This window comes from Malania oleifera, chromosome 13 (assembly GCF_029873635.1).
Source record: "Malania oleifera isolate guangnan ecotype guangnan chromosome 13, ASM2987363v1, whole genome shotgun sequence".
In the NCBI taxonomy this organism is placed as follows: domain Eukaryota; kingdom Viridiplantae; phylum Streptophyta; class Magnoliopsida; order Santalales; family Ximeniaceae; genus Malania; species Malania oleifera.
In genome coordinates this window covers 74,813,552-74,827,122 of record NC_080429.1, presented here as the reverse complement: position 1 = coordinate 74,827,122, position 13,571 = coordinate 74,813,552, and the positions used below count along the sequence as shown (strand labels likewise).

Sequence of the window (13,571 nt, the reverse complement as noted above, 5' to 3'; positions counted from 1 at the left end):
CAGGACGACATTATCAATTTGCTGCTAAGGAAAAAGTTAGAAGAAATTGAGGAGAGAAAGGGAGAGGAACAAATAGAGTTAAGGAAGAAGGAAGAAGAAAAGAAGAGGAAGAAAGGGATACAATTGAGCAAAGGAACATATGTTCAATTCTTAATATAAATTCAACAACAACCACCTCTTACATGGCTTTCACACACCATTTATAAGAAATCCAATGGTACAATAAATTACACATATACCCATAAAGATACATGAAATTACAAAAAGATCCCTAAAATACATAAATATTACAAACAAGCCCCCAAAAAACATAATCATACTAAAGAAAACTAAACACACATAGTAAACTGAGAACTAATTAAGTACACTTGGGTTTATAGCACACGAATATATTAACCCTATTATTTGGAATTGGCCTCCAAATTGGATCAAAATGATCCATCCAAGTACCCGCTTCCTGTCCCACATCACCAAGTAACCATGAACAGATCACCAACAAAAAACCAAGTTGCACATTTGACACGAGAATATATAATCATTCAGATCAGAGTAAAATTAACAAACTTGCATATTCCCAAAGTAATTCTAAAGCTCCCATCCCCTTCCCCCACCCTCAAGTTTCTCACTTTTCAAAGGCTTTAAAATGTAAATTGCAAACCTAGCATCCCATATGACAAGAATACCCACAACGGCACCTTCTAAAAGGCAATCACTCCCCGTCCCTTAATCCACACTCCCAAACACTTCTAACCACCAATCCATCAAACATCCTAACATGTACTCCTGGAAAATTAATCATGGAGAAACTCTTTTGACTTTATTATGTCATGCCTACAAACCTGACACCTTATTCCCCCAAACCCCAAAACATTGTATACCTTTAACCCCTTATAATTATGGAAGTAACTAATTTCAGAAACATCTCCCCCATCTTCCCAATTAAACATACTAAAAGGTAGCACTCCTTACCCCACTTGATAATAGCAACTCACTAGAGTACTCCCACATATCAACGCCAGTGGCCCCGAGCATCCCCCCTTAAAAAAAGTTTCTGTTAAGGAACCACTTAACCTAAAAACTAAGTTGTGCCCAAGAAGAGCTTCTCTTTTAGCTAAAATGCCCCCTCACGTGCATAATCCACTTGAAAGTGTTGGGGTGAAGAAAAGGCATATAATTTACCAGGTGCTTAACCTGAATTAAAGATTGATAATGCTCAAGATTCAAACTCTAGACCTCTACGGCAATGAAGCTCTGATGTTATGTCGAGGACTCACTAAAGCCAGGTTGTGCTTAAGGGTCCAATAATATATTTTACAATCCCTTTTAGACCTAAATCCCTTCAGCAATTCAGATAATCTATTTCGTTGTTGATTATCTCAACATAAATAAAATTCCTTTTGCAAGATTCAATATTGCCCATAATAGCACATAAAGCCCACTAATAGTTAACTAGAAAACAAGAAAATAAGAACAAGGAATCGGAAAAGGTTAATGACAGGATTACCAAACAAAGAATGAGAAAGGGTATCATCCTAGCCACCACAATATAGAACTGTTCCGTACGGCTCCTAAACGGTCAGTACCATTTGGAACAGAAGACCATTTAAAGCACAATAAGCTAGTAAATGTTGTAGTAAGCTACTTGACCACATCTAATCCCTGTTCCTGATACTCCTCTGCAAAAAGGTACAATTCGGCCAAATAATAGGAAATTGAGGACTGCAAACATCTCCATGAATCCTTAGTTCCTAAGAAAATGGATCATCGCCTCCCTCAATCAAAGTATCAACCTCTACCTCCTCATCACACTAAAATAAAGAGAATCATCTCCCTCTTCCTGTTCAGCTAAGGTAGGAAAATCTGAGACATCTCCATCTTCACCAACTTTTACTCCAATATCTTATTATTTCCCTCTTCTCATTCCCTGCCAAACCTGATGCAATCCACTTTCTTGATCAGCAAAGTAAAATTCAAAGAAGTTCTCCTCAGACAACTCCCAAATATCTCCTTCGCCATCAACATCCCCTGCAGATCATCACAGATCAACCAAACACTTCTCAAGTTCCAGACCCAATGCTTCCCTTTCTAGAGGACAAACACAAGGCTCCTACAACTGCTGACCACCTCATGTGCTAAATGATTGACTTTCCGAGCAAGAGGAAAGCCTTCTTGACTCTTGCAGATGATGACAATGAACACTAGAGGCGAATGATTGATTGCCTAATCCCCTTTTGAACCCAGACACTGCTCAACCAAGGCCCATTAGAGTTTAGAAGTGTTAGTCTAATTATTAACCAAATGGACCAAACAATGCCAAAACATGCCCAAGCCCATCTGATCCATTTCTAATTAACACATTCCACAACACACATTTCAATTTGAACCAAACTTGCTCTTTTAATTGGACCAAAAATCACACCCAGATAATCTCCTCTTCCAAAGAAATTTCCACCTCAGTCATGAACTCCATCTCCTTCCAGCTGCAACAACAGAAATTTCCCCCGCCGACCAGCGACTCAATTTTTTTTAATGAATCAACAAATTCAGGCTCCTGAGAAAGACAGAATCTCTCAAAACATATTATAAAAATATATATATATATATCTCAAACTCCTTTTGCTGCTGCTTTCTAGTTTTTTTAGCATCTAGGATGTATGATATTCTGCATCAATCTCAGCTACAAAGGTTACAGCCCTTTTGGCTCTGTTAAATGTTATCATTCCTTAAAACCCAAAAAGACAAAAAGGAAGGAAACATGCTCCAAACCAAATTGCACATAAAAATTAAATAAGCCCCGCCTACACTGGGCAATGTTAAGTGCAAGCATAGTTATACAAAACTCCAGCATCAGAATTTTGTATTCCTTGCCTAGAGTGTGAATATCACCCAACAGGAAGAACTCTACAACCAAAACATGCTTCAAGATGAATCTACAATTATCTTAAGTTGTTCAAATTTCTATTTCTTAAATATATGTTGTATCAGATCCTCTCCGTTGTCTGCTACCAGTAACCGATTTCCATCTAACACAGTAACACTGCCCTGTTAAGGGGCCTGTACAACCAAAAAGTCAGGTTATTGTGGAAAACAAGACATACATGATTAAAAGGAAATCAATATTATATCGATTTCCATCATTATAATTATCTGCAGAGCAAGAAGCAAATTCATGCTCTCGTATAGTCATATGTTTCCACCTTAAAAACTTCACTTCTCTCTTCAAATGAAATGGTTTAGCTATATGTCATTATTAATATTTCAGTAGAGTTATAATAATTTCAACATTGCCAACTGACCTATTAGAGCACTGGGTACCTGTCCGTCCCTCTAAAGTAGAGGCTATATGCTGCCAATCACCCTCACCAAAAGTCTCCACAGCCTTGCGAAGTTCAGCATCCTCATCATCAGTCCATTCCGTTCTAATTATAAAAGCATTAAGGCTTCGTTGAAAACGTGCCAAGCACTGGAACGGGGTCCTATTCGTCCCCAGCATCTGTGCAATATCAATCCAATTATAACACCCCTTTTGCTGCAGCATATGTAAAAGTTTCCTATCCTCCATGCTAGTCCACTGACTCTGATTGATTAAGGGGTTTTCCCAATTCAACCACCTGTAGGAGGAAACCACATAGATGAGCTAAGGGCTAACGGATGCAAAGAAAAAAAGTCATGCTTCCATAGTAACCGTGAGTCAAATTAATACTCAGAAGCATGTTAAAGATGATGCCATACCAAATGATAGCTGCTGGGAAGAAATAAATAGTTTGTTACCTTGTTTCACATTCAGCACCAGATCGACCAACAACATTCATGGAGGCCAGCTGCTCCCAGTTTACCTTAGGCAAAAATAATTTGATATGCTCAGGGGTAATTTCAAAATCTGCAATTGATGACATAATGGCATCAAAATCAATCGCATCTCCAAAAGATCCTTCTGCGCCACTGTTAAGCATACACACAAATCAGGAAAATACAATAATAAACATCTTTATTAGAAGAAACACTCGAATATTTTAATTTTGCCAACAATTATCCAAATCTTGTGAATTTTACATTTCAAGATGTTAATATAATTTCATGAGCTTCAGACATTCCATCAAGAAGCCATCCCAGGCCTTTAGGCAGAAATTTAAACAATGCAGTTAAAAGGAATTTTCATAATTATACAAAGAATATTCTTGAGGATTTTCTGGTCCTCCTTTATCTTGTACTTCTTTTTCTTCTCTCCTAACATATTTCTGTTCTTGTCAAAAAAAAAAAATTTAAAATAAATAACATTCCATTTTTTTGTTTGGGTCCCCCCCCCCCCCCAACCACCACAAAAAAAAAAAAAAAAACAGGACTTATTTCTGCAAAATTAAAAGGTCATTCACGTTGATTATGTTTTTTTCCCTTAAAAATATAAAAAGAGATAGATTAAGAAAGACAAAGAAAATAGAAGAGCAGGAGAAACAAACTTCTAACATATATGAAAAAAAAAACAAAAAAAACTACAACAATTCTGCCCTCCAACTCTAATCCTTCTGCAGATTAGACAAAGAAATGAAGAAAAAAACACCCCTGACACTAAAGCCCAGTGAGAAGCAAGAAGAACCATTCTACCACACAGTAAGTAAGAAGGTGTAACCTTACATTGAAAAACTCCAGTAGTCCTTCAGTTCTCAAAAAAAAAAAAAAAAAACAACCAATTAAGAAGCTGATCTACTTCTATTTCATTGATATTCCCCAAAAATGGAAAAAAGAAAGAAAATCCCATGAAAAAGAATTCCCCTCAAAAGATTTAAAAAGGTGAGCAGAACATTATGAAGGAAGCGTAAAGGGACAGGAAACAATGCAGCCAAAGAAATGTCACCAACCCAAGGATCCTACCAAAAATGAATTAAAAACATCTCCAACCTTGTACCAAGTTATCAGTAAGGGGAAGGAAAAGGTTAGAACCTTGAGAGAGAAATTTCTTAGGAATCACATGCTAACAACCCAACCGTTCTTATCAAACTATCAACAGTTTCCAAAAAAGCTTCAAGTACACACACACACACACAAAGCTACTTTGATAGGGACCATAGCCTTCCAATGCAAATTAGCAAATCCTGCCCACCCATTCCTTCTCTTTACCAAAGAAAAAGACAAAAGACTTTACATAAGAACACCCATCTCTGAATGAGCCCATAGGGCACAAGCTTGCGCCCATCCCTACCTTTCAACCCCAGTGGCATAAAGGACCTTCATGAAACTGAAGCTCCATCAGTTTCATGTCCAACCTCACCCACAAAAGCACCATTGCAATTTCTTCTGAAACACAAACCCAACTTAACATGTCCTCCCTCTACAATATAATTGCCAATATTTTTTTTTTAGGGATAGCAAAATAGATTTCTTTAGAGAGAGAAGAATTCACAAAGAGGAGAAGAAGACATCTCCCAAGAAAATTCTGGAAAAATTCAAAAAAAAAAAAAAAAAAAAAAAAGATACTTTGAAATATCAAAGCGAAAAATTCCTCCAAGCTTGCCAAATTTCCAAAAAGCTTGCTTCCTCAAAGCAAGTAGAGCCAATGCACCATAAAGAAGCCAAATAATGAATCTTCTCACAAACCAGCTGCCTGCTCAATTTTATTCCTTAAAATATCCATGCATTTCACTCCAACCATAAACCCCACAACACTGCAAAAACTCCACACTTCCACAGAGCAGTCCTGAACCTTTTTCCTTCCAAAGCCTTCAAAAGAGATAGCCAACATTCCATCCACTGTCCCTGGACAAACCCCAGCTTCTCCCAATACACCAAATAGATTATTCCAAATGCTCCGAGCAAAATCACAATGTAAGAACAAATGAGGAGCTGACAAAGAATTCAAATAACAAAACACACAAACAACTGGACATAAGGCCATCAAAGGTCTCTTCATTTGCAACATATTATTAGTATTGAATCTATATCACAGTCAGCCAAATGACCGTGTTAATTTTTGGGGGAGCTTTGCCCTTCCAAATATGTGAAAATAGAGGTCAAAACCTCAAAAAGATATTTACAACAATAAATCCCTGAAAGATCCAAAGCCCAAGCCCAAATATCCTTATCTTAAGAAAAATGACTATTACTCAATAACGACGAGGAGGAAAGTTCCATCATCTCTCTATCATTTAGAGATCTTTTGAAATTAAAGTTCTAGGAAACTAGAGGGTTACCCAAATCGACCACATAAAAAAAAAAATTAAAAAAATACTATCTTGCCCCAAGCTCAATTGGAAGAGGCAAGGAAAAGATGTGGATAGAACATCATTCCTCAACCATGAATCTTTCCAAAAATGAATCCGAGAACCCCTAGATGTGAATAAGGGATAAATATGAGAAATAGGCTTCCACTGGCTCTCTGAAGAACACCACAAACTAGCAGTGGCATCCCACCCATTCACATCCAACCCATACTTCCTTTTAATCACTCTATGCCAAAGGGAATGATCTTCTAAGGGAAAATGCCGTAATCATTTAGCTAGGAAAGCAATGTTTTTAAACACCAAATTTCTGAGATCCAACCTTCCCTCTCTTTTAGAAATACAGACCTCCTCCCACATAACTAATGCTCCAAGCCCCCAATTCCTAACCATAAAATTCTCTCATCATTTTCTCAATCTTATTTACAATCCCCACTAAAATGTTTAAAATTGACAAATAATATAAGGGAATGCTAGATAAACAAGCTTGAATAAAAGTAATCCTACACCCAAGGGAAAAAAGTGCCCTTTCCAACCATCCAATCTCTTGGCCACTCTTTCCACCACCAAATCCCAAAAATCCATGAATCTAGTAATGCCCCATAAAGGGACCTCTAAATAAGTCAAAGGCCACTCTAAAAGACCACACCTCACCTCTAAAGCCTGCTCCCTAACACATTCAAGAGGCATATTAATATTGGTTAGATCACTTTTCCCCAGATTTATTTTCAACCCCAACACCATCTCAAAAATATGAAAGATGCCCAAAATACATCTGAAAAAGGGCCAATGATCCTCTAGAAAGAAGTTAGTATCATCCGCAATTGAAGATGAAAAATCAGCACACCCTCTCTCTCCATATAACCTTTCACCAGCCCCTGATCCACAGCCCTATCCACATTCTACTCAACACATAAGCTACTAGAAGTCTAGAACAACCAAAAACAGTGAGAGTTTGTCTCCTTGTCTAGTGCCTCTAGAAGCCTTCAACCAATACTTAGGTTCCCCCTTCGCAACAACAGAGAACCATACATTGGATAAACAACCCCTTAACCAACAGCACCATCGCTCACCAAAACCCTTTCTCACAAAAATATTGTCCAAACAACTCCAACTAACTCTATTTTAACCCTTCTCAAGATCCAATTTGAATATGAATCCCCTCTTCTTCCTCCTTCAAATATCCTCCACCGCTTCAATGGGCACCAAAATGGCATCCACTATCTGCCTACCCCCACAAAAGCACTCTCACTCAGCCATTGAAATGGTCTTATCAAGCACCAGACTCAGCCTATTAGCTAGAACTTTGGTGACAATCTTATAAACACTGGATACTAGGCTAATAGATCGATAGTCCTCTACCTTGATAGACCTAGATTTCTTAGGCTAAATGCCAATAAAACTATCCTTGTTAGAAACTAATCCATAGACTCTTTAAATTGGATTTTGAGGGGTATAGTTCAACATCGAACATCCAGCAAAACCCCACCCCAAAAAAAAAATAATAATAATAATAATAATAAAAGTTTTGCTTTGTCATCAAACCATTTTAGTGTAGCGCCATCACCATCATTTACAAATTGTTCAATGGAACTGCAAAACCACTTCATGAGAAAAATTACTAAGAATGCATCCAATTGATGAGGCATAATCACAATTCCCAATGTAACTAGGCAATATTTAAACACATCTTCCACAAAGCACAGAAATCACCTCTAAAAACTTTCAATCCTTCTAGCTATGGTACAATGCAATGGGAAGATTGATATCACCAAAGAAATGTTTATAGCACACCAAATTTTCAAGATCCACACCCATCACTCTCAAACTTGAGCCTCCTAATCACATCTAGAGCTGCATAGGAGCCAAGCCAAGCTTCAACATGTTCAGGCTCAGCTTAGAAGAATAGAAGCTTGGCTCGAGCTTGGGCCCGATTCAATTTGAGCTCCAAATTTCAAGCTCGAGCTCGGAACGAAAATTGGATAAGAGGCTTTGGCTTGGCTCGATATTTGGCTAGACCAAAACCTCCCACCGAAAGAACCAAACCAAACCAATTCAACATCTATCAAATTAAATTTTATAAATCTACGAACTCATTATAAATGGGCTTTTAAAACTAACGTTGGCCTACAAGAAAACAAGCCCACGCTTTAACAATTGAAACAAATAGGCTCGCAAGCTCGCAGGCCTAGATAGAGACAAAGAGGCGAAGAGCAACTTAGCATGTGCTTTATAATATGATTGAGGGGCTGGGTCTTTGCTGGAATTTCAATGTGGACAATGATCTTCTCCCACTATGCAACTATCTCCCTCGCTGACTCCATATTCTCACTTCCCAATAGGCTAATAGCTTTCTCCCCACTTCAACTCCCAACTCCTATTTTCCACATTGAAAGATGGAAGTCTCTCTAGGTATCTCCTCTTTGTACATAAACCCCCTTCCTCACATATATCCAACTAACCAACAATTGTCAGCCAATGAGTCTATTATTTTGCTGATTGTATATTAAAAATTAGATAATTTAACAACTTAAATAGGTAAAACATATATATATTGATAATAAACTGAGCCTATTATCGAGTCTAATCAAGTTGTTCTTAAGTTGAGTTCGTCAATGTTTAGGCTTGGCTCATTTATTAAAGGATGTTGAAAATTGGGCTTGGGAATTGCTCGTTTAGATAATAAACAAGCTCGAATGAGCTCTTATTGAGCCAAGCTCCCGTGCCAATCATGAGAAGCTTGGTTCGTTTGCAGCCCTAATCGCATCCCAGCTAACTAGGCAAACCCCTCCTGGCATCATCCATTCCAGAGCATCAATTTATCTTCATCTTCTCCAACCTCTTAGCCACACCCACAAGAAGCTTAAAGAGGGACTACTAAGAGAAAAGAGCACTCTAAAACAGTATCGCCAGCCAACAATGAAGAAAAAGGTGCATTAGTCACAGTCAACTCACGGCACAATATACAAATATCTAGGTTAGGGACCTTATATGGCCTCTTTACTATTAGGAGTCAAGGTCCATATGAAAGCCTGGATGTTAAAAGGAACCTTAACCTCCCAAACAACACAATACAAAGGAAAAGAACTTTGGGTTGAAGGATTCAAAAAGATGAGTAATCAAAGGCTTAGAGAAAAAGGGATCTTAAAAAGATCCAGCACACCTGGTAAAGAAGTAGTAGTGAGCTAGTGGCTAGTAGATTGGATAGGTTTCTATTTTGTGAGAATTGGGAGGATGAGTTTTAGGACCACGTCCTATCACTTTCCTATTTTGTTAGAATCCAATAAGGTGGTGCAGGGACCTACTCCTTTTAGGTTTGAAAATATGTGGCTAGATCATGCAACTTTCAACTCTCTAGTTAGGGAATTGCGGGTAGAGAAAATACATAGGGGGTGGAAAGGTTTTAGATTAATCATAAAATTGATACATTTGAAGGAGAGGCAGAAAGTGTGGAATAAGAAGAGTTTGGGGGTGTTACAATTAGAAATTTAAGAATTATGGGTGAGTTAGAATCCTTGGATAGGAAGGAGGAGGGTAATGTCATTTAGCTAGCAAGAATAGGAGAGTTTCCTAGAAGAATGAGTTGGAAGAGGTTATTTTTTAAGAATTGAGGAGTTGGAGACAAAAGACCAAATTTAAGTGGGTAAAAAATGGTGATAGTAACTCCTTTTTTTTCACAAGCTACCCAATGGCAGGAGGAGTAAGAATTGGATTAGGGAGTTAGACATGGAGATGGGAGAGTATCTAATGACCCTTGTCAAATTGCTTCCATTATTGCTAATTTCTTTCAAAATTTGTGCTCGAAAGATGATAATTGTAGACCAATGATAGAGGGCTGCATTTGAACCCTATCGCCAGTGATCAGAAGAGTAGATTAGAAAGACCATTTGAGGAGGAGGAGTAAGAATTGGATTAAGGAGTTAGACATGAGGGATGGGAGAGTATCTAACAACCATCATCAAATTGCTTCCATTATTACAAATTTCTTTTAGAATTTGTGTTCGAAGGACAATAATTGTAGACCAATGATAGAGGGCTGCATTGTATCACTGGTGATCAGAAGAGTTGATTAGAAAGACCATTTGAGGAGGAGGAAGTGAGCGGGAAAGATAAAAGTAAGGAGAGAGGAAGTGGTGGTTTCCCATCTCCAGTTTGTTGGTGATACCATTCTCTTCTTCAATGATCAAACATCGTAGTCCCTATTCTAAAAGAATTTTAGGTCTTCTTCAAATCTTCAAGAGGGTATTTGGCCTCAATTAATTCAGGGAAGAGTGGGTTAGCAGCTTTGAATGTACCTGACAAGTGAGTCAAGGAGTGAGCCACTGAAGTGGGGTGTGGATTTTGGTATTATGGATTGTCTTTTGACTTATTTAGGGGATTCTTTTTGGGGAGGGGGGGAATCCTAGAGTAGTTGAGTCTTGGACTCCAGTGGTGGAGAGGGTGACAAAAAGGTTAGATGGCGGAAGGGTCCTCTTCTCTTTAGGGAGAATAATTACTTTGATTCAGGCTTGTCTTTCAAGCATCCTCCTTTATTTTCTATCTATTTTTAAGATTCCAACCAGGATTGCTAGTGAACTTGAGAAAATCATAAGAGACATTCTGTGGTTTGGTGTGGGGGGTCATTGTGACCACTTAGATGGGATGCGGTTTGTAAGCCTAAAAAGGAGGGAGGGCTGAGTCTAGGTAAGTTGATGTCTAAAAACACTACCTTTTTAGCTAAATGGTTATGGTGCTTCCTTCTAGAAGAATCTTCCCTTTGGTATAGAGTTATAAGAAGTTTGGCTTGGATGAGAATGGGTGAGTTCGATGGGATACCAAGAGTAATTTAAGATGTTCTTTGGGGAGCCCGTGGAGGTCCATGCCTCAGATTTGTCCTTCCTTTACCCCTTACTCTAAACTTGTGGTGGGAAGGGGGAAACGTATCCGCTTTTGGAAAGACACTTGGCTGGGTAATGTAGTTTTATCCACTTCTTTCCCTCGTCTTTTTCGTTTAAGTGATGAGAAAAATAGAGCCACAGCCTTTTTTGTTTTGAGGAATTTAGTAGTCCTTTGGTTTCTTGGAATCTTCATTTTAGGACGCCTCTTAATGATAAGAAGATGGAGGAGTTGTCTTCTTTGCTATATTTGTTGAATGGTAGTGATTTTTCATCAAGGAGGATGCTCGCACTTGGTACTTGGATTAGTCGGGAGTGTACTCTTGCAAATCTTATTTTGAATTCTTGATTTGTTCTAATTCTTCATTTCTGCTCTTTTCCTATAATATGGAAGGCGAAGGCTCCCTGAAAAATTAAGGCTTTCACTTGGTTGGTTGTGCTTGATAAAATAAATACTAACAACTTGTTGCAAATCAGAAGACCTTTGAAGGCTCTTTCTCCCGTTGTTTGTGTGCTCTGTTTCAAGGAATCGATAGTCAAAACAGCTTCTCATCTCCTTTTACACTGTGACTTTGCTTGGAGGATTTGGAATAAGCTATTTGGTATTATGGGGGAGAGTTGGGTATGCCCTATATTGGTGGAAGACTTACTAGCCATTTCTTTTATAGGTTTTGGCAAAAGGAAGGATAGGGCAGCCTTATGGAGGTGTAGTCTATGTGCAATTTTCTGAGGGATATGGATGCATGGATATTCCCTGAAAAAAAATTGGGAGCTGGTCTGGGATAAGATCCAGTTTTTAGCATCACTGTGATGTGTTGAATTTGATTTTTTTTTTTTTTTTTGAGGAAATAGTTTCCAAAAGATTCAAATAGATTGGAGGAATGTGCTGGCTTGTTGAGCATTCTTTTTTCTGTAGGTTTTAGTTGTTTCTCCTGGTTTGTTCCAGATTTTCTTTGGGAGATATCTCATTCTCCCTCTTGTAAATTCTTTTCCCATTAATATAACTTTCTTTTGCTATTAAAAAAAAAAAAAAGTAAGCTCATTAATCTCTCTTTCATTAAGACTCCTAAAGAAGAAGAAGCCAAGAAAGAGAGCCCACCTCTAAAAGGAAAAAAGTTGTAATTGTTGCACTATCAATAGTTGATAATCTAAAAAACGAGGCACCAACAACTCCAGTGAAACCTCCCCGCCCAAATATCCTACCAAAACCAAATCCTATTGCTATTACCCATTTTGAACCGAGCAAGAGGAAACAACTAGCAAGCAGCCTCTTAAACAAACTTCCAAAGACCTTTTGCACTTCCTCTACTATCCCACCCATTCTGATGAACTGCAATGCATTTTACCAACACTTTGAACTTTTACATTTGAAAGGAAGTTCGCTGAAAAGGAGAGAAAAAAATTTTCTTTTTTCTTGGGACCCCGCCCCCGGGGGGGGGGGGGGGGTGTTGTTGGAACTACCCTAATGTACGCCTTATTCACAACCAAAATTACATGCATCAACCTATCTTGAATAAAAGCACACTGTCTAATAGACATACAATGCTTGAAACATCCTAAGTCTCCTAGAAAGCATGTTAGTCAAAGTACTAATCAGCCTAGAATGATCCTTCCTAGGAACAAGAGCAATAATGTGGGATTTGTGACTCCTCCCAAGCACACATAATATACTGTGAAACTAATGAAGCTGCATCATAATATACTCTTTATGAAAACCATTTATACCTGGAGCCTCATCTTTCTCCATCTCAAACATCGCCAACTTCACCACGACCACCACCCATCATAGTCATTGACCTAACCTGAACTTTCTTTATGTACGACTCCTATTAAAATCCACTAATCTTCTCACCATTTCGCTGTTGACCTCTAATGAAAGATAGGGATCTAACTCTAATTCCTTAATGAAACTCCTGTATTCTCCATTTAGCAAGATTATGAATGAATTGAGGATTACAGTCACCATCCTCAACCCACTTTCAAATTTTTTTTCCCTGACTAATATCTTCCCTCATAAGAATCTTTTCCTATCCATTCCTTAAACGAACTCTTTTATTACATTCCTCAATTCCTTGTCATTAAACAAAATATACTCCTCCAACCTATCAATACTCTCCATCTCTAGTAAAATGTCACCATCCTCTTTTTAAGGAACACCAAGTTTCCATATTAACCCCAAAACTGATGTTTTAAGCCAAAAGCTAGCAAAACTAAAAGTAATAGAGCTCCACTCAAATGTATTGGAATCCAAAGGCAGAAGAAAATGATCAGAAACAAACCTACTCAAAACATCCTAAACAACATAAGGAAAATAGAAATAGTTAGTGAAATAAATGTGTCAACAAAGGTGAATTGACCGTTGGAAAGAGGCCAAATCACCCAAGGCACACTCTATGACCACAAACTCTTGTTTTTTTTTTTTTTTAATTGGAAGAGGATTTACACAATGGAGAATAACAAATCTCCAGAAAAAAAAGCCAAAAAC

General features: G+C 38.0%; 1 protein-coding gene across 1 annotated transcript in view; it reads right to left on the bottom strand.

Moving 5' to 3' along the window:
* Positions 1 to 13,571, bottom strand: part of LOC131146820 (uncharacterized) — an 88,589-nt gene that overhangs the window by 25,837 nt on the left and 49,181 nt on the right. The window contains exons 4-5 of the mRNA XM_058096616.1: positions 3,772 to 3,942; positions 3,297 to 3,611 (exon numbers count right to left, since the gene is read on the bottom strand). Coding sequence (XP_057952599.1) covers positions 3,297 to 3,611; positions 3,772 to 3,942 — 486 coding nt within the window. The remainder of the gene's footprint in view (positions 1 to 3,296; positions 3,612 to 3,771; positions 3,943 to 13,571) is intronic.